This window comes from Pseudophryne corroboree, chromosome 4 (assembly GCF_028390025.1).
Source record: "Pseudophryne corroboree isolate aPseCor3 chromosome 4, aPseCor3.hap2, whole genome shotgun sequence".
Taxonomy (NCBI): domain Eukaryota; kingdom Metazoa; phylum Chordata; class Amphibia; order Anura; family Myobatrachidae; genus Pseudophryne; species Pseudophryne corroboree.
Window position 1 is genome coordinate 95,083,313 of NC_086447.1, and position 27,967 is coordinate 95,111,279.

At 47.1% G+C, this 27,967-nt stretch overlaps 1 protein-coding gene across 6 annotated transcripts; it reads right to left on the reverse strand.

Annotated features, from left to right (window-relative positions):
* Positions 1-14: 14 nt before the first annotated feature.
* On the reverse strand, positions 15-27,754 carry UBXN2A (UBX domain protein 2A). 6 transcript variants are annotated; one of them, XM_063915295.1, is made up of 7 exons: positions 27,733-27,754; positions 21,271-21,334; positions 20,144-20,261; positions 19,221-19,330; positions 17,744-17,881; positions 5,082-5,243; positions 15-2,056 (listed from the first exon to the last, which is right to left on the reverse strand). In XM_063915295.1, the coding sequence occupies exons 2-7, from the start codon at positions 21,312-21,314 to the stop codon at positions 1,867-1,869; spliced, it is 762 nt and encodes a 253-aa protein (XP_063771365.1). In that variant the 5' UTR covers positions 21,315-21,334; positions 27,733-27,754; the 3' UTR covers positions 15-1,866. The 6 variants fall into 6 exon arrangements, with proteins under 6 accessions (XP_063771365.1, XP_063771368.1, XP_063771366.1 ...); XM_063915298.1 differs by having other exon boundaries at positions 20,144-20,252; positions 27,733-27,751; XM_063915296.1 differs by lacking the exon at positions 27,733-27,754 and adding an exon at positions 26,814-26,921 and having other exon boundaries at positions 20,144-20,252; positions 21,271-21,331.
* Between the last annotated feature and the right edge of the window lie 213 nt (positions 27,755-27,967).

Genomic DNA, 27,967 nt, shown 5'->3' on the forward strand with positions numbered 1-27,967 from the left:
AAAATTACACACCGTTAGCTTAAAATGTTTAATAGATATATAAAAACGAAGCCCGAAAATGTTAATTGGCTAACACACACACTGCAACCAGGTGACGTTAGTATGCAGAACAGTCCTTCGTCGTGAGCCGACAGCACGGGGCAGGCCTGACATTACTTGTGATCTGTAATGTCTAGCAGGCCAAGTGGCCATGAGCTGGGGGAGGGGGAAGCAGAAGCGTACGGTCACTGGGTGTAAAGGCTCTTTCTTCCCGTTATACAATGCCCTGAAGAAGAGAAAGAAAGGGGAATGCACTCAGCATGCTGCTAGTACTTTATGTAACAACCAGAAGTCCAGAGGGTAATGTCTGTTCTGCTACATAAAATGTACAGGACTCAGTTTTAGGGGTTTATTCATGAAACAGAGAAAACGCCCTGTTTTGCGGTACACAGGGCTTTTCTCTATTTACTGCAATTCACAGAGCGGGTTACCATGGAGAAGGTTCTGTCTTCTTCAGCGGCACCCCTGCTCTGTGGCTGAATCGCATCACCACACTTTTGTATGGCGAGTGCAATTCATGTAGGATAGGAAAGCCCAGCTTTCTGTTCCGCTTTGCAAAATCCCATCACCATCTCAGAATGGCGGAGGGAGGCTTGTAAGGGAGAAGAGCAGTGAAGACATCCGTCTCCTGCACAACGGTTTCCTGCTTTCTCCCCGCCTCCTTCCGTGACAGGAGCCAATTACAGGAGCCCAGGGCATACACATTTGCATATGCTGGGTCTCCTCCTCCTGACTGCCTGGGCCGCTGTCACAGTTCCCCCGAGGCATTGCTCCCACCGCCTGTCCACCTCCGCCCCCCCCCCCAGTCACTCCGCCGCTGAGGTGACCCGACATATGCATATGCCTGGTCACCACCTCCGCACTGCCGGCTGCACCTACCCTGCGCCGCTGAGATGATTGGTCTCACCTCGGACAGAAGCCGCCGGCGCATGCGCAGAAGACGGAAGAGGACTGGAATTAAGGAGCGCATGCGCAGAATCACAACACTGCCAATCAAGTAGCGGTAGGAGGAGTGAAGACAGAATCGTTATGGGACCAGATACCGCATCGCATCAGGAAGCCGGCAAAGGATCATGAATTGGGATAAGTATATGAAAAAAAAAGCAGCCCGTAAGAATGCGATGTTTGGTGGTAAGTAAAAACAAACCATCGCATTCTCACATGAATAGACCCCTTCATGTCTAGTAAAACGGACTAAAATTATTACCTTAAAAAGCATCCACCTGTTGCCAACATACAACGCAGCAGCAACATTTCTGTCGGCTTCCTTGGTACATTCTGACAAATATTGGCTCCACCCACAAAGATGGCTGCCTGCACTGTAAGGAGGCAACAGGTCCTGGTTCACCTTAATGCGCATGATCCAAGCTGCATTATCTCGCACCGCTAAAACAATGATTAAACGTTTCTTGCATGCTCTGCATAACGCATTCCAAAGTGGTTGCTACTATCCTAATTAACCATTACAAGACGGGATTACGCACTGCGCTTTAAAGCCATCAATGTCAGCAAATGCCAGCAGAGCACTTGTCAGAGTGTTGTAAACGGGCCTGACACTCTTTGGGGGAAAACCTGAGAGGGTGCAAGTGGATTACAATGAGGCAGTCCGAGCATGTGTAGCAATGTATTTCAGTTCTCCTTTTCCATCCAATCACTCACGTTCATGAAAACAGAACAGGTTGGCCAAAGCCGCTACACCAGTGGAGGAGTACAGTCTGCTCACAGTGCTTCTCAGATTTAACAAGAAAAAAAAAGTCCTAAACAAAACTAATCTCTACATTTTGGGATCTCCGTGATCTATAGCACCGGGTATCGAGGGGTTTCGGACTAAGTGTTCCTGAAAGGTTCTGTGGTTTTCTGCAGTCTTTGGACCAGTACGGCATTCTGCAGCCGGGCTTCCTGTAGGGTGATGGTCTCGTCCAGCAAGTCACACAGTGGGAAGGAGGTCGCCAGCTTAAAAGGCATCTTCCCTGACTTACAAGGGATGTTCTCCAGAAAGTTTCGGACATCGGTGATCCTTAATGCAAAATAAAACAAAAAGACGTTTTTAATACAGGGTTGTAACATGTACGCAAGAGACAAAACACGAGGGTATTCACATTTGTTACACAACATTTATTACACACCAGTTTCATGGAGGACCACAGACCATCCACACAGAAGAGGAGTGACCAGTCCTTAGGGAGAGAGGGGCTTTATAGGGGGACATAAGGCCAAAGACGGGAAGACAGTGAGAGCACACTAACCTCACAGAGAACTTATAATGCATAACTCCACTCCCTCAGTCACACCACACAAGATCCCCGAAATGTGATGCAGGAGACAGATATATTGCAGATAAATGTGGTTCTAGAAGCTACGGAATCATGTGGTGTGTTCAGAATATTCATGGGGTGTTTGTGCGGAATAAATCAAAAGTCCAATTTGTTTTTGTCATATGATATTAGAGATCACAGTTTAGGACTCTGCAAATAGTTCTCATGGTGCGGAAATAGGTTCCGGTATGCATGATCTACAATGTTAAGGTCAACAGTCATTAGGTCAACATGGACATGGTCGACACGGATTTTTGAACTGTTTTTGGTGTTATTTTTTCCGTAACATGACCAGAAACCCCAATTAGTGTACCGCGTCCTCTTGCATGGCTCGCCATGATTTGGGCAAGGTGCCTCGCTACGCTCGGCACAAGTTACTATTCCCAGTCGTAATCCACGTGGATGGCAAAGTATGAAAAAGGTAAAAATCTATTTATTTATTTTTATTAAAGCCATGTCGACCATTTTCATGTATCAACCAATAGGGGTCGACCTAATGAGTGTCGACCATCTGAACGGATACCGCGGAAATAGCACAATCTAGAGTCGCCTAGTAAAGCTGCCCACACAGGCACTTATTATAACAGTGCAGCCTGCAGGGAGGTTGTACTATTCGTAGGGAAGGAGATTTTACATCATAGGTGATCTATGGAGATATAGTCGTCTATATAAAGCCAGGATAGCAGGTTTCCTGAAGTACTGGTGTGCGTAGCTTACATACGGATATGGACTCATAAAAAAGGCAAAAAAATCTGCATTAAAAAAATAAGATGAGTTTACAGAGGTCTAATTAGAAGGACATATGATAATCGGGGTGTTCCCTGACCCAAATGGCTTTGTCTTTTTATATAGTCACAGACACCAATTCCTATTAACTTACACTACAGAGGGGAATAACCCCAACATAAGTTACAGAATAACAGAGCACAGCGTAATAATGGGATTTTAACACCTGATAAATCCTGGTCTTTGAAGTCTATGGCGGACACTGGGTGTAGCTGCTGCTGGAGAAGTCCGAGCACTAAATAGAAAACCTTGACAGCACAGGCTCCTCTTCTCCATTTTCCCTTTCATTCATGGGGGGCACTGGAGACACTGGGTGTCCCAAAGCTGCCCCATAGGGTAAGGAACACGCTGTAGGACCCTTTCACCCAATGCTAGACTCTCTAGAGGTGTCACATCTGTACAATATTCCATCAAGCCGCGATTGGTCAGGCACTAGTCACACACTGAGCAATTTTCCCCCCCTGCCCAGCGATGTCAACGGCTTTCCATAGCAGGACGCTATGGAAAGCCGCTCACCCCGCCGTTCATCTACTGGTAATACCAGTAGATGAACGGCGGCTGCCAGCGATGAAGTGGGAGCGCGCATCAGCGTTCACAGCTCATTGGTTGTGCATACACACTGGGCGGCTTTGAGCTGAAAGCAGCTCAACACACCAAAAGTGATCTGCTTTCAGCTCAAAATCCCCCCGTGTGTATGGGCCTATAAACGGGACATAGGGGTCATTCAGAGTTGACAATTTTCGCAGCGCAGCGATCAGGTGAAAAAATGGCATTTCTGCGCATGCCCCGCACGGGTACAAAGCCCTTTGTGGTTGTGCTCACGTTCTAGCAAAGTTTTCCATCGCACTGGCGGCTGCTAGAAGATTGACAGGTTGGGGGCGTTTCTGGGTGTCAACTGAGCGTTTTCAGGGAGTGTTTGCAAAAACGCAGGTGTGGCTGGGCGTTCGCAGGGCGGGTGTACGACGTCAAATCCGGACACGGATAGGCTGAAGTGATCGCAAGCGCTGAGTAGGTTCAGAGCTACTCAGAAACTGCACAAACTGGTTTTGCAAAGCTCGGCTGCACATGCGTTCACACTTCTGCTGAGCTAAAATACACTCCCCAGTGGGCGGCGGCATAGCGTTTGCACGACTGCTAAAACTAGCCAGCGAGCGAACAACTCGGAATGACCCCCATAGAGCCCAACAGTGCAAACATCTTAGGGATCAGACCTTCGTAAGTAACCAGCTAGCACGGCATACAGCCTTATAGCTGTGCAAACACTTGCCTTAGAACATCATACGAGTATACTATAAAAGATATCCTTCAGGACAGAGGGTGACAGCATTAACATGTAAACAGCGCAACCTATAGGTGGTCTGATGTACTGACACACACTTACATGAAAAGGCACAAATGTACACAGAAATGAAACAACGAAGGGGATATAAGCTCTCCCATGGAATATTTACACGTCAGCAGGTGCAAGGCTCCATTCATTAATATGGGCTTAATAGAGCCTCAATAAAATAGGTCAGATTTTATAAGTTACATATCTTATATTACACTAGTTATCAAACGCATGGATTGATGTAAAGAACCATTTGCAATATAATGGCATAATCTTAAATAAAAGGGAAAAAAGCAACACATGTGCCCCTTTAACATATATTCACAAATAGGAGACCTATGGCTGTAGCTATGCACAGGGGTGGAGAACTAAATCCCGGCAGCTGGGATCCCGACAGTCAGGAGGCTGACAGCGGAATCCAGACATCCCTGTATTTTCGCCCTACCCCTCAACCCTGGCCGCCCCCCTGCCAAACCCTGGCCGCCCCCCCTGCTGCAGCCAAACCCTAATCCCAAAAACTACACCTGGGATGTGTCGGTATTCTGACTGCCGGGATTTTCCCCGCATTCCATGCACAGCAGGTAATGTTTCAGCAGTAGCATTCATATTACCTATGTGAAGTGTTGAATTTCTGGACAACCCTCTTGCCGTCAGCCAGCCAGATCTTGATGTTTGTAAAAGGCTCCTTCTCATTCAGCTCCACAGTAGGAAGGATCAGCTCATCCTCGTTATCCGTATCGGCCCAGGCTTTGGTAACTATTTTTGGGGCAGCGCTGAGGCAATGAAAGGACATGAAAGTACCTGTTATACAGATTTCTCCCACAGACCCCCTACAATGGGGGTAATTCAGAGTTGATCACAGCAGCAAATTTGTTAGCAGTTGGGCAAAACCATGTGCACTGCACGTGGGGCAGATGTAACATGTGCAGAGAGAGTTAGATTTGGGTGGGTTATATTGCTTCTGTGCAGGATAAATACTGGCTGCTTTATTTTTACACTGCAATTTAGATTTCTGTTTGAACACACCCCACCCAAATCTAACTCTCTCTGCACATGTTACATCTGCCCCCCCCCCCCCCCCCCCCCCCTGCAGTGTGCATGGTTTTGCCCAACGGCTAACAAATTTGCTGATACGATCAGGTCTGAATTACCCCCAATGTCTCCAGAAGTAACCATAATACTCATATGCTGTCTCTGACAAACAAACGAAATGGTGTTTTCTGTCTGGTCAAATAGTTTTCCTGTCCAAAAACAGCGGTGAAATGGATTAACCACTTAGCTGGCGCAGTCTTGTGTTATGCGACCACAGCCAGCTGGGCTTTCACAGACACTGTCCCATCCCAGCGCCAACCCCCGGCTGTAAAAATAGGATTTTGGTACTTACCAGGTAAATCCTTTTCTTTGAATCCATAGGGGGCACTGGAGTACTCTTGGGATATGGACGGTTTCCGTAGGAACAAGGCACTGAATATTCAAATTTAGAACTCTCCTCCCCTCCATATCCCAGAGTACCTCAGTGTTTTTTACTGAGCCGAACAGGAGCGATAGAGAGGTTGACAATGGAGAATTACATATAACAAAAACGGACAACAATAAAGTTGACACATAACGTGACTGACAACTAAACAGTTGGCACAATAACCGATAGAACTTGAAACTTGAACCAGTCGGTGAGAATGTGTTACCATAAGATTCCCTGAACTTACCGCAAACCAGGTAAAACTGCTCTGGGTGGGCGTCCAGTGCCCCCTATGGATTCAAAGAAAAGGATTTACCTGGTAAGTACCAAAATCCTATTTTCTTTTTCATCCACTAGGGGTCACTGGAGTACTTTTGGGACGTACCAAAGCTTCCCCCGTGGGCGGGAGAGCAGTTTGGCACCTGTAACACTAGGCGGCCAAAGCTAGAAGCTGATGCCGCAAACGTATCAAACTTGTAAAAGCGCACAAACGTGTGCACTGATGACCAGGTAGCCGCACGGCAAAGCTGCGTCGTAGAAGCCCCACGACCAGCTGCCCATGAAGTTCCCACCGAACGTGTGGAATGAGCTGTTACTGATGTAGGCGGCTGTAACCGAGCATGAAGGTAAGCCTGACGTATGGTCAGTTTAATCCATCTGGATAAGGTCTGCTTAGAAGCTGGCCAACCCATCTTGGCAGCATCATACAGAACAAACAACGTATCCGTCTTACGAACTGTAGATGTTCGGGACACAAACTCGTAAAGCGCGTACCACATCCAAGGTTCTAGAATTTCCTGTCAACACAGGAACTACTATTGGTTGATTGATGTGAAAGGATGACACTACCTTTGGTAGGAAAGCGGGATTCGTCCGAAGTTCCGCTCTGTCATCATGAAACACCAAATACGGTGGCTTGCATGACAAGGCACCCAAATCGGAAACACGCCTTGCCGAAGCCAAGGCTAGAAGGAAAATTGTTTTCCAAGTGAGAAACTTAATATCCACTTGGTGTAAGGGTTCAAAATATGAAGACTGTAAGAAATCTAAAACCAGATTCAAGTCCCATGGCGCTGTAGGTGGAATGAATGGAGGCTGTACTCTGAGGACACCTTGCAGAAAAGTGTGTACAGACGGCAATAGAGCCAATCGTCTTTGAAAGTAAATTGACAAAGCAGATACCTGCACCTTTAGTGTAGATAAACGCAGTCCTCCATCCAGCCCCGTCTGTAGAAATAACAAAAGACGGGATAACTTAAAAGATGATGTCGGAAACTTCCGATGCTCACACCAACCTATATAGGCACGCCAGATTCTGTAATAATGAGCTGCCGTAACTGGCTTCCTAGCACGTAACATGGTTGGTATAACAGATTCTGGAATGCCCTCTCTCCTTAAGAGGGCGGTCTCAACAGCCACCCCGTCAAATGCAGCAGCGCTAAATCGGGGTAAAGGAACGGACCCTGTTGTAACTAGTCCGGACGAAGTGGGAGCGGCCAAGGCTCGTCTGCGAGTAGTCCTCGGAGATCCGAGAACCAAGCTCTCCGAGGCCAATGAGGCGCCACTAGTATGACTGTGACGGCCTCTCTTTTGATCCGTTTTAGCAACAGAGGGAGCAGCGGAAGCAGGTACACGAGGCTGTACGGCCATGCGACGGTGAGAGCATCCACCGCCACAGCCTTTGGATCTCGCGTTCTGGACACATACTGGGGCGTTTGATGATTGTGGCGAGATGCCATCAGGTCCACTTGAGGGTAACCCCACCTCTGGGCCAACATGTGAAACACTTCTGGATGTAATGCCCATTCTCCTGGATGGAAATCCCGACGGCTGAGATAATCCGCCTCCCAGTTGTCCACTCCCGGAATGAACACTGCCGACATCACTTGGTGACGCTCGGCCCAATTGAGGATTCGAGCTACTTCTCGCATTGCCATGCAGCTTCTCGTTCCTCCTTGTTTGTTGATGTATGCGACCGCCGTCGCATTGTCCGACTGCACCTGGACAGGCTGAGACCGAAGAATGTGCACTGCTTGTCGTAGCGCATTGTAAATTGCCCGGAGTTCCAGGACATTTATAGACAGCAATCTTTCGTGATCCGCCCAGAGACCCTGGAGCTGACAATTTCGAACTACAGCTCCCCAACCTCTGAGACTCGCGTCCGTCGTTAGAATTATCCAATTCCAGGCGCCGAACCGTTTCCCTGCGGTCAGATTGTGTACATTGAGCCACCAGAGTAGAGATACCCTGGCCCGTGGCGACAACCTCACTCTGTGGTGAATCTGCAGATGCGAGCCCGACCACTGTGCGAGCACATCCAGTTGAAAAGGACGTGAGTGAAGCCTCCCGAACTGAAGCGCTTCGAAAGCCACCACCATTGTGCCTAAGAGGCGAATGCACAGATGTACCGAGACTGTGCGTGGCTTGAGCACCAATCGAACCAGATGACGAATGATCTGTACTTTCCGTTCTGGTAGGTAAATTCTTTGATTTACCGTATCGAGAATCATACCTAGGAATTGCAGTCGTTGAGACGGAATCAGATGTGATTTCTTGAAGTTGACAATCCAACCGTGCTGAACTAGGACATCGTACGTTAGCAACGCATGTTGGAGGAGCATCTGTTGAGACGGAGCTTTGATGAGCAGATCGTCCAAGTACGGAACTATGATCACTCCCAGGGATCTGAGATGAGCTATCATCACAGACATCACTTTGGTGAATACCCGAGGCGCTGACGAGAGGCCAAACGGTAGAGCCTGAAACTGGTAATGGTTCTGCCGGATTGCAAACCGCAAGAACCTCTGATGAGGTGGCCAAATCGGAATGTGTAAATACGCATCTTTGAGATCCAGCGCAATCATGAATTCCTGTGGCTCTAAACCTGCAATTACTGACCGCAGAGATTCCATCTTGAATCTGTAGTAAGTGACGTACTGATTGAGGCCCTTTAAGTTCAATATTGGCCTGACCGAGCCATCCGGCTTTGGTACCACAAACAGACTGGAATAATAACCCTGCCCTTGTTGGTGTACAGGGACCGGAATCAAAACTGCTGACTCCAACAGAGATTGAATGGCAATTTGCAGAACCGCCCTTTTGTCGTCCGACACAGGCAGTCCTGTCTTGAAAAACCGCAGTGGCGGGAGACAGTCGAATTCTATTTTGTAACCTTTTAGCACTAAATTGCGGATCCACCCATCTGTGGACGTCTGAAACCACGCCAAATGGAACGTCTGAAGGCGTGCTCCCACAATTGGAGATCCAAGATGGGCTGGGAGTCCGTCATGCCACTGGTTTGTCGGTGACCTTAGCGTCTTGACGACTGGCGTTGGTTTGGTGGAAACCACGCCCTCGACCTTGTCTACCGGCCGTGGCTGGTCCTCTACCACGGCCTCGAAAGGGCTGAGGCCAAAAGGATTTGAACGCCGGCCCCGAGTATTTCCGTCTAGGCGCCGTTGGAGGCAATGGTAAGAAAACAGACTTACCACCCGTGGCCTCAGCAATCCATTTGTCCAATTCAGGACCAAACAACTTCTCGCCACCGTAAGGTAACGCCTCTATACCTCTTTTGACCTCCGCCTCCGCTTGCCAAGAGCGCAGCCAGAGTGCTCGTCGTGCTGTAACTAGCGACGAGGAAAGGCGAGAAATGAGCTGACAGACGTCAGTAGAAGCTGTACATAGATAATCAGCAGCTTCCCAGATTTGATCAGCGAGAAGTATAAGGTGATTGTCATGTAGGGCAGATTTGAGTTCTGTTATCCATACCATGAGCGCCTTAGTTACCCAAATGCCAACCAACCCAGGTCTAAGCAACACCCCTGCTGCTATATACATGGATTTTAGCATAGCTTCAATTTTACGGTCTGAAGGGTCTTTAAGCGTAGTAGCCGTCGGTACTGGTATGGTTAATTTCTTAGTAAGTTTAGACACAGACGAATCCACCAATGGCGGATTCTCCCATGTAGCTGTCACAGACTCCGGAAACGGGTAACTAGACTTAAACCTGCGAGGAATAGAAAACCGTTAATCCGGATTCTTTCGTGTTTCCAGTAACATCTTATTAAGAGATTCCGAAACCGGAAAACACATCGGAGTCCTCTGTCGTTTAGCAAAGACGACTTCATCATTCGTCAGAGGCTCCTCAGATTCTGTAAACCTCTGAGACTGACGCACCGCTCTGATGAGATTATCAATGCCTGGGCTGTCAAAATCTTCACTATCTGACTGCTGGTCTACTTCGCCCTCCTCACCGTCATCTTGCGCAGTGAGGTCTGGCATAGAGTCGTCAGACTGTAACATAGCAGAAACTGGTAAATCATAAGACAAATGAAATTTATCCCTACTATCCACAATGGACTTGGACTTTTGGCAAGGCTGAGACCCCTCCGGTAGTCCTAGTGGTCTCACCCTAGACTCAGATCTTGCCGCTTCCCGCTCCTGTCGAGCGGCGGCCAATTCAGATTGCAATCCAGCCATGACATCTGCTAGCATAGCCCATGGAGGGTCCGGGAATGAAACCGGTTTGGACAGCGGAGCCGTAATCGTATTTGTAGCGGAATCCACAAAACATACTGTGCATGTGGTAGATCCATCCGGTAACACTGACAGACAAGGCAGTGGTTTTTAGGTTTTGCTGGTGCCTTACTCATTATGCCGACAGACAACACAATACACAAAGACAGACAACCTGCACGACTCAGTAAATAATACTAAGGTGAGATATATATATATATATATATATATATATATATATATATAGATATAGATATAGATATAGATATAGATATAGATATAGATATAGATATATATATCTGGCAAGGTGTAGTGCACGTTCCAGTACGATATGAAACTGATCCCAAATTCCCACCAACACCCCTGTGTCTTCGGTGGAGTAGAGATGCAGTACAGGATCTGGAATCACAACAGGAAGACAGGAAGCAAGATTAAAATGGCTGCCATGCCTTACAGTGTAGGGTATATGTAACATGTAGCCAACCCTGTAATATAGGCTTAACAGCCTATTTCCCCCCGTATGCAGCCCTCCGCTAATGTCCTGTCCCCCCTCTGCTCCCTCCCCCCTCCCCCCTCGTGTACCGCTGTCTGAGCGGGAATGCCGGGGCGCGGGTACCTGCAGGGAGCCGGGGAGCGCTGTAATGGAGCGTCCTGCAGCGGCAGCCGGCGCGTGTGTGGCGGGCGGGTGCGAGCGGCGGGTGAGCGCGGCGGTCGGCGGGTGTGAGCGGCGGCCGGCGAGGCTCAGTGGTGGAGGCGGCGCGGTCCGGAGCGGTTGCCGGGCGGCCTGTCAGGGGAGGCGTTGCGGGTGCAGTGCGAGCGGCGTCCGTCTTCAGTGAACAGTGTCCCCACACAGCGAAGCGGCAGCGTGCGCTGACTGCCCCGTACCCCCAGCATACCTGACTCCAGAGGCGAAGGCTGTGACGGGGCTTCTATCTGTAAGCTCCGTCCAGCTGTAGCAGCAGTCAGGGAATGTGCTGCGTGTGGCTGTGAGGGTGCTCTTTGTGAGGACCGACACGCCATGCGCTGCTCCGTACAGCGGCACTATCCCGGACCCAAGTTTTTACAGAAACTGGGAAGGGATGTGCTGTTAGTAGAAAAGGTAAAAGGCAGAAAAAAAAAAAAATTTAAAAAATAAAAATAAAAAAATATTCAAAGTAGTGTGGTTTAAGCTCCACACAAGCCGTTGCTACGAGAAGCACAGAAAAAACACTGAGGTACTCTGGGATATGGAGGGGAGGAGAGTTCTAAATTTGAATATTCAGTGCCTTGTTCCTACGGAAACCGTCCATATCCCAAGAGTACTCCAGTGACCCCTAGTGGATGAAAAAATAAGAATTTACTTACCGATAATTCTATTTCTCGTAGTCCGTAGTGGATGCTGGGGACTCCGTAAGGACCATGGGGATAGCGGCTCCGCAGGAGACAGGGCACAAAAGTAAAAGCTTTAGGATCAGGTGGTGTGCACTGGCTCCTCCCCCTATGACCCTCCTCCAAGCCTCAGTTAGGATACTGTGCCCGGACGAGCGTACACAATAAGGAAGGATTTTGAATCCCGGGTAAGACTCATACCAGCCACACCAATCACACTGTACAACCTGTGATCTGAACCCAGTTAACAGCATGATAACAGCGGAGCCTCTGAAAAGATGGCTCACAACAATAATAACCCGATTTTTGTAACAATAACTATGTACAAGTATTGCAGACAATCCGCACTTGGGATGGGCGCCCAGCATCCACTACGGACTACGAGAAATAGAATTATCGGTAAGTAAATTCTTATTTTCTCTGACGTCCTAAGTGGATGCTGGGGACTCCGTAAGGACCATGGGGATTAGACCAAAGCTCCCAAACGGGCGGGAGAGTGCGGATGACTCTGCAGCACCGAATGAGAGAACTCCAGGTCCTCCTCAGCCAGGGTATCAAATTTGTAGAATTTTGCAAACGTGTTTGCCCCTGACCAAGTAGCAGCTCGGCAAAGTTGTAAAGCCGAGACCCCTCGGGCAGCCGCCCAAGATGAGCCCACCTTCCTTGTGGAATGGGCATTTACATATTTTGGCTGTGGCAGGCCTGCCACAGAATGTGCAAGCTGAATTGTACTACACATCCAACTAGCAATCGTCTGCTTAGAAGCAAGAGCACCCCGTTTGTTGGGTGCATACAGGATAACAGCAAGTCAGTTTTCCTGACTCCAGCCGTCCTGGAAACATATTTTCAGGGCCCTGACAACATCTAGCAACTTGGAGTCCTCCAAGTCCCTAGTAGCCGCAGGTACCACAATAAGCTGGTTCAGGTGAAACGCCGACACCACCTTAGGGAGAAACTGGGGACGAGTCCGCAGCTCTGCCCTGTCCGAATGGACAATCAGATATGGGCTTTTGTGAGACAAAGCCGCCAATTCTGACACTCGCCTGGCCGAGGCCAGGGCCAACAGCATGGTCACTTTCCATGTGAGATATTTCAAATCCACAGATTTGAGCGGTTTAAACCAATGTGATTTGAGGAATCCCAGAACTACGTTGAGATCCCACAGTGCCACTGGAGGCACAAAAGGGGGTTGTATATGCAGTACTCCCTTGACAAACTTCTGGACTTCAGGAACTGAAGCCAATTCTTTCTGGAAGAAAATCGACAGGGCCGAAATTTGAACCTTAATGGACCCCAATTTGAGGCCCATAGACAGTCCTGTTTGCAGGAAATGCAGGAATCGACCGAGTTGAAATTCCTCCGTGGGGGCCTTCCTGGCCTCACACCATGCAACATATTTTCGCCAAATGCGGTGATAATGTTGTGCGGTCACCTCCTTCCTGGCTCTGACCAGGGTAGGGATGACATCTTCCGGAATGCCTTTTTCCCTTAGGATCCGGCGTTCAACCGCCATGCCGTCAAACGCAGCCGCGGTAAGTCTTGGAACAGACATGATCCTTGCTGAAGCAAGTCCCTTCTTAGTATCTCTTGAAGTTCCGGGTACCAAGTCCTTCTTGGCCAATCCGGAGCCACGAGTATAGTTCTTACTCCTCTCCGTCTTATAATTCTCAGTACCTTGGGTATGAGAGGCAGAGGAGGGAACACATACACCGACTGGTACACCCACGGTGTTACCAGAGCGTCCCAGCTATTGCCTGAGGGTCTCTTGACCTGGCGCAATACCTGTCCAGTTTTTTGTTCAGACGGGACGCCATCATGTCCACCTTTGGTCTTTCCCAACGGTTCACAATCATGTGGAAGACTTCCAGATGAAGTCCCCACTCTCCCGGGTGGAGGTCGTGCCTGCTGAGGAAGTCTGCTTCCCAGTTGTCCACTCCCGGAATGAACACCGCTGACAGTGTTATCACATGATTTTTCGCCCAGCGAAGAATCCTTGCTGCCATTGCCCTCCTGCTTCTTGTGCCGCCCTGTCTGTTTACGTGGGCGACTGCCGTGATGTTGTCCGACTGGATCAGCACCAGTTGACTTTGAAGCAGAGGTCTTCCTAGGCTCAGAGCATTGTAACTTGCCCTTAGCTCCAGTATATTTATGTGGAGAGAAGTCTCCAGACTTGACCACACTCCTTGGAAATTTCTTCCCTGTGTGACTGCTCCCCAGCCTCTCAGGCTGGCATCCGTGGTCACCAGGACCCAGTCCTGAATGCCGAATCTGCTGCCCTCTAGTAGATGAGCACTCTGCAGCCACCACAGAAGAGACACCCTTGTCCTTGGAGACAGGATTATCCGCTGATGCATCTGAAGATGCGATCCGGACCATTCGTCCAGCAGATCCCACTGAAAAATTCTTGCGTGAAATCTGCCGAATGGAATCGCTTCGTAAGAAGCCACCATTTTTCCCAGGACTCTTGTGCATTGATGCACTGACACTTGGCCTGGTTCTAGGAGGTTCCTAACTAGCTCGGATAACTCCCTGGCTTTCTCCTCCGGGAGAAACACCTTTTTTTGGACTGTGTCCAGAATCATCCCTAGGAACAGCAGACGTGTCGTCGGAATCAGCTGCGATTTTGGAATATTTAGAATCCATCCGTGCTGTCGTAGAACTACTTGAGATAGTGCTACTCCGACCTCCAACTGTTCTCTGGACCTTGCCCTTATCAGGAGATCGTCCAAGTAAGGGATAATTAAGACGCCTTTTCTTTGAAGAAGAATCATCATTTCGGCCATTACCTTGGTAAAGACCCGGGGTGCCGTGGACAATCCAAACGGCAGCGTCTGAAACTGATAGTGATAGTTCTGTACCACAAACCTGAGGTACCCTTGGTGAGAAGGGCAATTTGGGACATGGAGGTAAGCATCCTTGATGTCCAGGGACACCATATAGTCCCTTTCTTCCTGGTTCGCTATCACTGCTCTGAGTGACTCCATCTTGATTTGAACCTTTGTATGCAAGTGTTCAAAGATTTCAGATTTAGAATAGATCTCACCGAGCCGTCTGGCTTCAGTACCACAAATAGTGTGGAATAATACCCCTTTCCTTGTTGTAGGAGGGGTACTTTGATTATCACCTGCTGGGAATACAGCTTGTGAATTGTTTCCAATACTGCCTCCCTGTCGGAGGGAGACGTTGGTAAAGCAGACTTCAGGAACCTGCGAGGGGGAGACGTCTCGAATTTCCAATCTGTACCCCTGGGATACTACTTGTAGGATCCAGGGGTCCACTTGCGAGTGAGCCCACTGCGCGCTGAAACTCTTGAGACGACCCCCCACCGCACCTGAGTCCGCTTGTACGGCCCCAGCGTCATGCTGAGGACTTGGCAGAAGCGGTGGAGGGCTTCTGTTCCTGGGAAGGGGCTGCCTGCTGCAGTCTTCTTCCCTTTCCTCTACCCCTGGGCAGATATGACTGGCCTTTTGCCCGCTTGCCCTTATGGGGACGAAAGGACTGAGGCTGAAAGACGGTGTCTTTTTCTTTATACGGCAATACTTCCATGTGCCGTTTGGAATCTGCATCACCTGACCACTGTCGTGTCCATAAACATCTTCTGGCAGACATGGACATCGCACTTACTCTTGATGCCAGAGTGCAAATATCCCGCTGTGCATCTCTCATATATAGTAATGCATCCTTTAAATGCTCTATAGTCAATAAAATACTGTCCCTGTCAAGGGTATCAATATTTTCAGTCAGGGAATCCGACCAAGCCACCCCAGCGCTGCACATCCAGGCTGAGGCGATCGCTGGTCGCAGTATAACACCAGTATGTGTGTATATACTTTTTTGGATATTTTCCAGCCTCCTATTAGCTGGCTCCTTGAGGGCGGCCGTATCTGGAGACGGTAACGCCACTTGTTTTGATAAGCGTGTGAGCGCCTTATCCACCCTAGGGGGTGTTTCCCAACGCGCCCTAACTTCTGGCGGAAAAGGGTATAACGCCAATAATTTTCTATCGGGGGAAACCCATGCATCATCACACACTTCATTTAATTTATCTGATTCAGGAAAAACTACAGGTAGTTTTTTCACACCCCACATAATACCCTTTTTTGTGGTACTTGTAGTATCAGAAATATGTAACACCTCCTTCATTGCCCTTAACATGTAACGTGTGGCCCTAATGGAAAATACGTTTGTTTCTTCACCGTCGACACTGGAGTCAGTGTCCGTGTCTGTGTCGACCGACTGAGGTAATGGGCGTTTTAAAGCCCGACGGTGTTTGAGACGCCTGGACAGGTACTAATTGGTTTGCCGGCCGTCTCATGTCGTCAACCGACCTTGCAGCGTGTTGACATTATCACGTAATTCCCTAAATAAGCCATCCATTCCGGTGTCGACTCCCTAGAGAGTGACATCACCATTACAGGCAATTGCTCCGCCTCCTCACCAACATCGTCCTCATACATGTCGACACACACGTACCGACACAGCACACACACAGGGAATGCTCTGATAGAGGACAGGACCCCACTAGCCCTTTGGGGAGACAGAGGGAGAGTTTGCCAGCACACACCAAAACGCTATAATTTTACAGGGACAACCTTATATAAGTGTTTTCCCTTATAGCATCTTAATATGTAATAATATCGCCACAAAAATGCCCCCCCTCTCTGTTTTAACCCTGTTTCTGTAGTGCAGTGCAGGGGAGAGCCTGGGAGCCTTCCCACCAGCAGTTCTGTGAGGGAAAATGGCGCTGTGTGCTGAGGAGAATAGGCCCCGCCCCCTTTTCGGCGGGCTTCTTCTCCCGTTTTTCTGACAACCTGGCAGGGGTTAAATACATCCATATAGCCCCAGAGGCTATATGTGATGTATATTTAGCCAGCATAGGTACTTTCATTGCTGCCCAGGGCGCCCCCCCCAGCGCCCTGCATCCTCAGTGACCGTTGGTGTGAACTGTGCTGAAAGCAATGGCGCACAGCTGCAGTGCTGTGCGCTACCTTAAGAAGACTGGGAAGTCTTCAGCCGCCGATTTCTGGACCTCTTCTCTCTTCAGCATCTGCAAGGGGGTCGGCGGCGCGGCTCCGGTGACCCATCCAGGCTGTACCTGTGATCGTCCCTCTGGAGCTAGTGTCCAGTAGCCTAAGAAGCCAATCCATCCTGCACGCAGGTGAGTTCACTTCTTCTCCCCTAAGTCCCTCGTTGCAGTGAGCCTGTTGCCAGCAGGACTCACTGAAAATAAAAAACCTAATAAAACTTTTACTCTAAGCAGCTCTTTAGGAGAGCCACCTAGATTGCACCCTTCTCGGCCGGGCACAAAAACCTAACTGAGGCTTGGAGGAGGGTCATAGGGGGAGGAGCCAGTGCACACCACCTGATCCTAAAGCTTTTACTTTTGTGCCTTGTCTCCTGCGGAGCCGCTATCCCCATGGTCCTTACGGAGTCCCCAGCATCCACTTAGGACGTCAGAGAAAGAAAGAGTACATCCATTCTGTACAATTGCAGAACGGATATACTCCTGCTGCTCTGGCCCCCTGGGAATGATGTCACGGTCTGTGACTGCTGACATCACTCCCGAAATCTTGCCCCAGAAAGCTGTGCGAACAGGACTATGGGGCACATGCACCAGAATCAAAAGCGTGTGGTGTGTAACATAGTTGTGTAAATAGCTTTAAAAATAAAAAATAAAAATGTTGTTTACATTTTTAATGTAAGTTGTTATGGGCGTTCAAAATGATCAAAGTTGAACAATTATATTTCTGTTAAATCTTGACCAAACTTGCAAATCACAACTAAACCAAAGAGGTCAGCTAATTACCTCACACGTGTATCTTCAGTGTCTGATAAAGTATTGCATTTATATTGTACAGCGCTCCAGCATATGTTGGCACTTTATGGTCAACCGATAGCCTTAGTTAGTGGGCAACTTTGTAGGACTCTCACCTTCCCAGTCGGTGACCCTGCCCGGAGAATGGATCCATGCGTTTCTTTCTGATCGAGTACTCTTCACTTTTCCGGTCTACAACGTTCACAGCCACCTCTTCTTTCTCAAACGTCCTCTCCAACTCTGAGGGGAGCTCCCTGGCACAGAAAATATCAAAAGGCGCTGCAGCATTACTGTATTCTGCAATACATACACCATTTTGTTTCACGAATATACAGCGTTGTGTCCTGTAATCAGTGCTGCCCAAAGCAGTGTGCCACTACCATGAAACCTGTATGTTACAGACAACACTACAGCACATCTGGCTACAAAATCTATTCAGTAAGATGAAAAGGGACAAACCAGTAAGGCTGACACTAGTGATATACTGTACAGGCCGATACAATTGCTTGGGCCGACTCCCAGGTTTTATTTACAATGTCGTGTTGGCCAAAATGGACGATTTCAAGCCATTTCGTGTTCAGGGGAAGTGGCCGGATCACTTGCCAAAACCCTCTGAAGCCTATCACTAACTGATTCGTATGGGGCTGCTCCGAGTATAACACCCCTTTAACAGCGCCCGAGGTGGGTCGCACACGGGAGACTGACACGGGAGCTCCCAGGGTGCGCCCCACCGCCGCTGTCTGAAACCCGGCATATTGCCGGGTTGGTGCCATCAGTGGTGGCGGTGCTTGGAGATCACAGGATCTCCAATCACTACCCGTACACACACAGTGAACGGGAAACGGGTCGCATCGACACGGCTTCCGTTCACACCGCACAGTGAGCTGGGATGAACATGAGTTCAACCCTGCTCGCGACCAGTGTTGAAATACCGGGTCACTCGACCTGGTACATTTCCCCTGGCACCTTTCAGACCACACATGAACACTGGTTATGTGCGCTCATGTGCCAATAACCTGTGTCCATATCTGGCAGTCTGAAAGGGGTATAAATCATTACATACACAGGCCAATAACTTTTAATGATATTTATGATCATGACTAATAGTGAGTTTTCATTATTCCCCACCACTAGATTTTGGGGATGAACTATGCAATAATGGACCAATTTTCTGGTAATATAGTGTAGTAAATTAACACTGGTACCCATGGATCGGAAAATATATAACGTCCCTAAGATCCTTCCTATCCTTTCAAAGTTTAATTAAATAAAATACTGCTAAGTCCACAAATAATAAAAAAATAATACTGCAACCATAAGAGAACAGACTCACACACACAAAGTATGACTGACTACTGCTAAATACAGTTGGGAGAAAGCAGGACTCCATCGCCTCCAGGGGGCAGTATGGGGAGGGTTTGTGATTGGTTAGTGTGATACCAATTGGCAATATGTGTATTCTTGTATCCTGTCAAAATTGTAACAAGCCCTGAATAGAACATTAAAAACACATCATTAAAGAAAACACTGGCTAAGAGTGATTATTGACATTTACGGAGAAAAATAAAAATAAAGGAGTACGTCTCCACTTACCCTTTCCTCATAGAGTCCATGAACTGACGGTTTGCAGCATCGGTGTAGTCCCTGAGTTGTCCGTCATTGATTGTAAACCCGTTTTTCCACATCTTGATAACAACATCTGCCTACAAGGTGACACAAAGCACCCTGTATCACAACACGGACCGATAGCAAACCTGACTAAGGAGCCACTCTGACACTAAGGGGAAAATATACTAAAGTGCGGGTTTTTAGTAGTGGAGATGTTGCCCATAGCAACCAATTAGATTCTATTTATCATTTATCTAACACAGGCATTCCCAACCTCGGCCCTCAAGGCACACCGACATGGCAGGTTTTAGCGATATTCAGGCTTCAGCGCAGATGGTTAAAGCAAAGTAACTGAAGAGCTAATTAAGGGTTTATTTACTAAGCCTTGCAGGGAGATAAAGTGGACGGAGATAAAGTACCAGTCAATACACTCCTGTCATTTTTCACAGCCTGTAACATGGCAGTTAGCAGCTGACTGGCTGGCTGGCACTTGATCTCTGTCCACGGCTTACTACCTGTGCTCAAGCATGGCTACCACTAAAACCATGACTGTTAGTGTGAGGACAGGGGGTTGGGAATGCCTGCTCTAGCTCCTTCTAGAAGATGCTATGGGCACTATAGTAAATATACCCCTTACAGAATGGAGAAGATTTGGAACACAGGCATATGAATGAAGAATGGGTAGCAATAAGAAGTCGCCGCCCCTCCCTGAAGAACTGATGCAGTCTTCATCTTTAGCGGTTACATGGTTACACTTTCAAGTATAAAACAGAAACAATAATGGCAGACACAGGACTGTACTAAACACACAGACAAAGGTATCCACAGAATCAGTAAGAGCTGGAGACCTGCAATTTACTGCACCTAATAGGTTGCAGAATTATTACTCTTTATTGAGATATACATACACAATTTTCATCATCTTCCGGAGAAGCGTTAGCGCCAGCGTCGTCTTCTTCAAACAGGCTGTTCACAAAGGAGTCGCATCTCTTCCTCTCACTGGACATTCTCCCAGCCCTGGAAGCTCTAGAATTATTATTATTATAATACTACTACTACTACAAATGTGCATTACAAATTACAAAGGCTTAACCACACTAGGAGCATACACTGATACTGCTGGACAGGTAACAGCAGGGAAGCCGGCATTCACTGCACACTGAATCTCCAATAAGGAGCAGCATCCAGTCAGATTGTATAGTGATATTTTTAACTACTTTTTAGACGCTATTTTGTCCATGTACAACTCCATTTTGTATATGTATGACCTCATTGCTTTATATATGTACTTTTTATCAGGATTTGTGCTTTGCAGACATAGTCTCACGTTAAGTTACAAGTTGTCTTTCACCTTTGACCTCGTGTGAAAGACATAGTGAGCAAGGAGTGCACACGGCTTTCAGGCTGGCTGATTATAATAAATATATGTTCCTATTAACAGTATCTCAGATGGAAACTGTTTAGTAAAATGTTTGGGGTATTGAATTCATAATTGGGTGAAAGGGGACACCTGTCAAGTATAACAAACTATGTTATGTTAACAACGACTGCACCCAGCTTCACAGACCCTGAATGTAATCTCTGTTAAGACAATGTTAGCGTATCCTTGCAGGGCTATAGAGCCTGGAGACTTACACATAGATTAGTTCTGATTGAAGCTAGGTTTGTCTGCAGCGAATTTAGACTTCTATAACCCACCTCAGTTTAATCAATTCAGCTGGAGTTATTAAAGAGTGATCCCGAGGGCTACTGGAGCACATCATTTAAACTACTTGATCATCATATGGGACATATGTTAAAACATCTGAGATAAGAACAAAGTATTCTAATTTGTTCTTGCTATTATTAGAACCGAGTATAGAGTATAACTTAATACTTGCATGTTTTCATTATTGTAACTTAGATAAATAAATGCTTATCCTTTTTAATATATGTCCCGTGTCTCCATATTTAATACATCGTATCCCAGAACCCGGTCACTTGAATTTTCCAGCCGACAACACAGATAAATAACTCCTGATGGAACGGACAGTACCTGTCTTGGGGCTTCATTGTGTCAGATGTGTCAGCCTCCCTCATCTTTGTACAACTTCATCCTGCTACGCGGAAGGGAAAAGAAAAATGAATGTGCTATTATGGCCCATTGTGTATATATAGTGACAACACACTACATGCGCAGTTACAGCAGATTTATGGCTCTAATATGCATCATTAATATGTGCACAAAGTCAGTCAGAGCCAGGCAAGTACATGCCAAATAAAAGCTTGGGTGATGCCCGGGTTGGGGAACTGGTGCAGAGTTCTAGAAACCCTCTACCTTCACTGGCAGAACCATAGTCTATACAAGCAGTAGTATGTGGTATCCTGGCGTCACCATGCAACCCGCTAACACTGAATATCCTATGTAAGGTAGCAGTGATGGCCCTGCTACAGTTTGTCTGCAGCATGTGTCCGCAACCTGCGGCTCTCCAGCTGCTGTGGAACTACACATCCAAGCAATGCCCTGCCTCAGTTTTAGCTGGTCTTAAAAGCAAAACTGTGGCATGACATGTTGGGGTGTGGAGAGCTGCAGGTTGCAGTCCCATGGTCTATAGGTAGGCATTTGGAGACACCGGCTGGAATGTCCACACGCTGTAGTTAGTGGCTGGAATGTGGATACCTTGTCTGGTATGACGGGGCGCTAGTGGAGCATGTTCACGTAATGTGGGAGCCCAGGATGGTTTGTCAGGAAAGATATGTAAAAGACACCAGCTGCCATGGGCAGGCAATATATGGGGGAACAGAGAATTGTTGGACACTAGCTGAACAGACACTGCAGGTTTTGTCCATCAAGTATATTGCGCATTAGAAGAATGCTCTTTGGGACACACATGGCGTGCCTCACATTTTCTCAATATACAGATTTCCTGGCCCTGGCTCCTTTAGGATCAATTTGCCCAGATTTGTTCTAAGGCATCAAGAAGCAGTATTGTGGTTAGTTGCTGCCCAAAGATTTGGAAAGAAAAAGGTGACAACCAACAAAATTTCACTTCTATCATCCAGTGCCCCCTCCAGGCTAAAGTCAGACTGAAAGAAAATACAACGTATAACCAAATCTCATGAAACCTTTTACAGCACAAATGCCACATTAGGGTGTGTTAAAAAAGGACTGCAATACCTGTGGAAAGTAAATAGAGGTTTTGCTCATCCCCCCCCCTCAGGTTGGTGTCATAAAGGTCCATACACACTTGCTGATAAGATGAGCGATGTCACTCATTTCCCCCCTTCCTGAGCGACGCCACTCATTTCGTCGGCAAGTGTGTATGCCGCCAGCGACGATCAATGCACGGCCCCACAGGTCGGCAATGATCGTCGCTGTTGGCAGTGCATGCAAGCTCGATCTGGACTGTCGTCCAGAAGCTGCATGCATGGCCGGCCGCTGCGTGACGTCACTGAGCAACATGAGCGGTCACATCGCTCAGTGTGGACGGGCGGCCGCCGACCGCCCGGCCGGCCAGGCGGGGAAACACTAGTTGAGGTCGCTCACAGGGATTTCGGGATTGGCCATAAACCTAGCTTTTTTTATATGCCGGGCAGCATTGAGCGCCCACCGGAGGCTCAGACGCAGCCCGGCTCCCCCTGCTCACCTCACCTCACACGTGGCTCCGGCTGGGTGCACTGCACAGCATGACGTGAAGTAAGAGGTCACGCTGCGCAGCCAGCCGCCCGTCGGACCTCACCGCCACCCTGCACTGGCTGCCCGCCCAGGATGTGTGCCACCCACCCGTCCAGATTGCTGTGAGTTATTTGGGCTGGGTAGGGCGAGGAAGGGGGCGCGGGGGGACACATTGAAATGTAGCCAATCCTGGGTATCCCAGGATTGATCATTTTTCAATCCCGATTGGCCTCCCTATCACTGTTAAATAAAAACTCCTAAACACGGTTGGCTGGTTTAAGCCAAGTGTTTTGTTTTTTGTTTTAAACCACTCTGGGGGGTTTTGTTTTTTATTATGCTGTGACTACAGGCACAGTGCCATGACTGCTTAAAAAAAACAAAAAAAACAAAAAACACAACCTATTGTACTAAAAAATTTTGTTTTTTTTGCAAAATGCTAAATGCCAGTGGCATGCTGAGTGATAATGCTTAACTCCTCCCTTTTGTGTGGGTTTCTCTGAAAAGTGCTTTTGCAGTTTACATTTTCTATTACTACTTAGATTTATTTAATTATACTATTAAGTAGAACTAATGCTTAACATTAACTTGTTCTTATTTTCAATTTCATCTATTTGAGTGTACTTTGTATGTAGTAATAGGTTTAGTCTATTTACATATATTCAGACGGAATAGGAATAAGCGGTAAAAAAAAAATGTTTTTATTGAAATATGTTAAATAAGTGAAAGCCTAATAACATTATTAATGCAACAAAACATAAAAATATTATTGATCAAGATATCCAATACATGATTCAATTTTTTTTTCTCATTAAAACATGCATATACATTTTTTTTTCTTTAAAAAGGTTTAAACCCCAAAAAGTGTTTTGTTTTTTATATAAAAACAAGGCGTTTTTTCTCCAACCCTGCCCCTAAACATTACGTTTTTGTACTTATGTTAGAATCTCCTTTCTGAGTCCTCTGGCGGAGACTGGCTGCACTGGGGTAGACTGCTGCAGCAGGAGTTTAGGCACTTTAAGTTTACCAACAAATGCTCAAGCTCCTCCCCCTCCTGCAACATTCTACTGACAAAGCTCTAAAGGACCGAAAGCAGAAATAAACAAATAAATAAATGAATATTACTACATTGTATTTATAGGGCGCCACAAGTGTTTTGCAGTGCCGTACATACGGCAGGCATTAGAACAATACAGGGTACACAGACCTTAACATTACAGTAACAGAAACAGCACAGGTAACAATTAACAACAGAGTTCTCAGTACATACTACAGCCGAGATGAAAGGAAGCAAAGGAGTAGTCGTCCTACTACTGGGGGCAGGCAGACGCTGGAAGAAATAACCGTAATGAGCGAGAGGAGGGTATAGACATTCGCTACACGGAGAGACGGAGAGCACAGGCAGCAGAGTGCTGTGCTGTGCTCTCCGTCTCTCCTGACTCTCACATATCGGAACTGACAAACAGCTGACCGCTGCTTGCACCCGCCAGGGCACCATCAGACCGGCGGCTCCTGAACTTCCTCACCAATCGAGATGTCAGGGGCTTTACCAGGCTGACAGCACCTATATGAGAGGAGACGGTTCATAATATTATAGAAGGGGATAATCTACCCCTACACTTGGCGCGGGTAATATCAACTCTCTTTTTCACCTTCATACATTAATTTGGTTGTATAGTGTATATCGGAAGTTGTTGGCCCGCAGTGGCTGAATATTTGTCTTCATTTGCCTATGTGAGCATTTATTACTATCGCTTTTGCACTTTTTCACAAGATTATCCTGACAGACTTCGAGCCAATAGGTTCTTTCCTGCCTCATCAGTTACATCAATATCAGCAATATTTATTGACTTTATTATAATATTTCATTACGATTACGCCTTGTACATGTATGATGATATTGGCAGTGATTTAATCTAAAACCTGAATAGATCTTCTCCAGTCAGGACACACCACTGCAACTTAGTTACAGCCTCACTGCTATTTATTCATGTCTCTGGAGTACTAACAACCTGCAGTGGATCCCTCTGTAGCAGTTACACTGTTATTCTTTCTAGTTGCAATTCAGTTACAATCTCACTGCTATTTATTTGTCTCTTTAAAGTACTAACAATTTGCAGTGGATACTTTTTTATAGCAGTTACACTGTTATCTCTTCTTTTTGTCTCTGTTTCTTTATCTCAAACATCCTCTATCCAGGCAATTCCAGCCAATTATGGAATAGATGTTATAGCTCATTCTACTATTTCCAAAATTAGAATATTTGTGATTTAATTATCACTAGCCTATCAGACTGATATTACTGTCCACTTATTTCCTTCCTCTCTTTATTTTCGTGGACTCTCACCATTGATTCAGGGCCACGTCCCTGTCTAACATTGGCAGCAGATCCACCTGGCTTCCTCTATCCCTGGTATCTGTCCTGAATAACTTTGTAAATTCGTGAACTCTCATCAGTGATTCCAGAGCTTCGAATTATTGGTCATTCTCTCTACTATCATACCACACTGGAAAAGAGTCGAAGCCGTCCGATCTCGGAAGCTAATCAGTGCTGGGCTGGGTCAGTACTCAAGTGGGTGACCATTGAGGAATACTCAGTGTAGTAGAGCTCATTGTTTGAGCCTACACAGTGTCTAACACAAGATTCACACTGCTCTTCAATTTCCACCTTTCTTCTTCTTCCCCCCCCCCCCCCCCCTTCCCCTTTGACTGGATACAAGAGAGATATTTACATTATCTATAAGTACAACCAGTATCCAGACTGTATTACTTATATATCTCGACAGGGGAATGCATAACAGTGACTGGCTTATTAATAGAACGTACCGTCAAACACAACGTTTAGAATTTCCTTCCTTCAGCCAGAACCCAGTTCTCATTGAGTATCAGCACACTGGGCTATTTTGAATATCTTGTTAATTGTTTGACCACCATTATCCTCTTTATGAACCACTGATCTTCTTCATTTTGTTGAATTATTAAAACTTGTATTTTAATTTATTCTGACTAATTTCTATATTCATTTAAAGTTAAGAGTGCGCCCAAAAAAAAAAAGAGTCTTCTTCTCTCCCTATTGTTTATGTTCTCATACTGACTCGGGGTGCACCACCAAATAATATCAGAATTTGAAAACAGAGTTTTCTTGCAATTATTTGGTTTTGGTTTTAGAAAATCAATTTTCTATATCTAATATTTTCTGTGCGGTATTGTCTCCCTTCATATTAAATTATAGAGGTTACTTCAGTGCTGATTGGTTGCCATGGGCAACTTCTCCACTGGCTCACTTCTCCACTTTTATCACCGCTTAGTACATCTCCCCCAAATTCAATCACAAGGATACTGGCATAGACTGCACAACAAGTCTCTACACACCATTCTCTCTTCAGATTACAAATAAATGCTTTTAACCTCACATGATTTAGTGCACTAATTACATGCATCATGGAATACCTGGAAAACAAGTCTGGAACTGGAACATACTGTAACAGCCATGGTGAATCACCACAATAGCAGAGATACCTAGTAACCCAGTCATGCAGCAAAGTAATACTACACATCATCAGTAAGGGGGAGAAATATATCAGAAGAAAAATAATTTTATATATATATATATATATATATATATATATATATATATATATATATATATATATATATATATATATACACACACACACACACAGACTGCCCCCACCCAATACACACTCACACATACATTTTACGTGTGTGTGTATATAAAAATATATATATATATATATATATATATATATATATATATATATATATACACACACACACGTAAAATTGATGTGCGAGTGTGTGTTGGGTGGGGGCAGTCTGTATCACACCACACTTACACACATGCCCCCCCAACTCGGGCAGCGGGGCGGCCAGCCCCCCCTGGGGATGCCCCGGCCTGTACTCACCATCGCCATGACAGACACCCAGCGCCCGTCAGCAGCAGCGTAGCCGCCCCTCTCCCGGCAGGGCAGGGCAGTGTCCTTTCCGACATCCGCACCTAAAATCCGGAAACCGCTGCCGACGACACACACTGTCAGCTTCTCGCGAGAGGCCGCCCGGCCCGCAGGCGCCATGTTTAGTGTGGGCATAAGGGTCACCTGACACTAGTGATGTATAAGCATACATGAATCAGCAGAGGCCCTAACGGTGGACACTGTGGGAAGGACTGAGAATCTGATTATTTTGTTGCTGTATACTGTAGAATTATTCTATAAGGCATGATCCTGGAATTAGCAGAGGTGGTGTCTAAAACTCAGGCTCTATGTGCTAAGCCTGGCAGGGTGATAAAGTGGGGACATATATTAAAGCAGGCCTCCCAACTGTCCCAATTTTGGTGGGGTGGTCCCGTTTCTTGGGCACTCTCGCTCTGTCCCACCAATGCCGTGTGCCGCAGTGTCCCATGGGTTGGGAAGCCTCTTGTCACTGCTCTGCGGTGCGCACAGCGTCTATTCACGGGAGACAGAGGGACTGGGGGCATGGTAGTATGGTTATGGTTAAAACCAAGTTGGGGAAAGAACCTCTGATGTCACCTGGGGGAGGAGCAAGGCTTGAACAGGGTACCCGAAATGTACCCTCGCGGGCTCGATTTGCTCGCCACGCTTCAGGCTCTGTGGCTTGCTCCACTTCGCTCGCCACCAGGTTGGTGGCGTGGATAGGGAAAGTACTATCGCATGGCCTTGCTCCTGTACCCAGGGCCGGTTCTTGCCCTTGTGGCGCCCCGGGCAAAAGATAGGGGCGTGGCTTAATACAGGGGCGTGGTCAGTCACGCCCCCATTTGTCGCGCCGCTGAAAGGAAATAAAAAAAAATAAAAAAAATATACTTACGATCGCCGCTCCTGATTCCAGACCTGCAGACCTCCGCCGACGCCGCTCTTCTCCTCAGATCTATTGGAGAGACGTCAGTCATGACGTCTCTCCCATAGCACAGCATAGACACTAGAGGTCAATTATGACCCCTAGCGTCTGTGCCACCATGCTGTGCGGTGCGCGATGACGTCATCGCGCACCGCACAGCAAAGGTCCTCTCCATGAAGGAAAACTAGACACTTAGCGTCTGATT

Coding starts and splice junctions, on each gene's coding strand:
- UBXN2A (XM_063915295.1), bottom strand. CDS start 21,314: ATGAGGGAGGCTGACACATCTGACACAATGAAGCCCCAAGACAG. Junction 19,331..20,143: donor CGGAAGATGATGAAAATTGT/GTATGTATATCT, acceptor GTCACCTTGTAG/GCAGATGTTGTTATCAAGAT. Junction 17,882..19,220: donor ATGGACTCTATGAGGAAAGG/GTAAGTGGAGAC, acceptor TTTCTGTGCCAG/GGAGCTCCCCTCAGAGTTGG.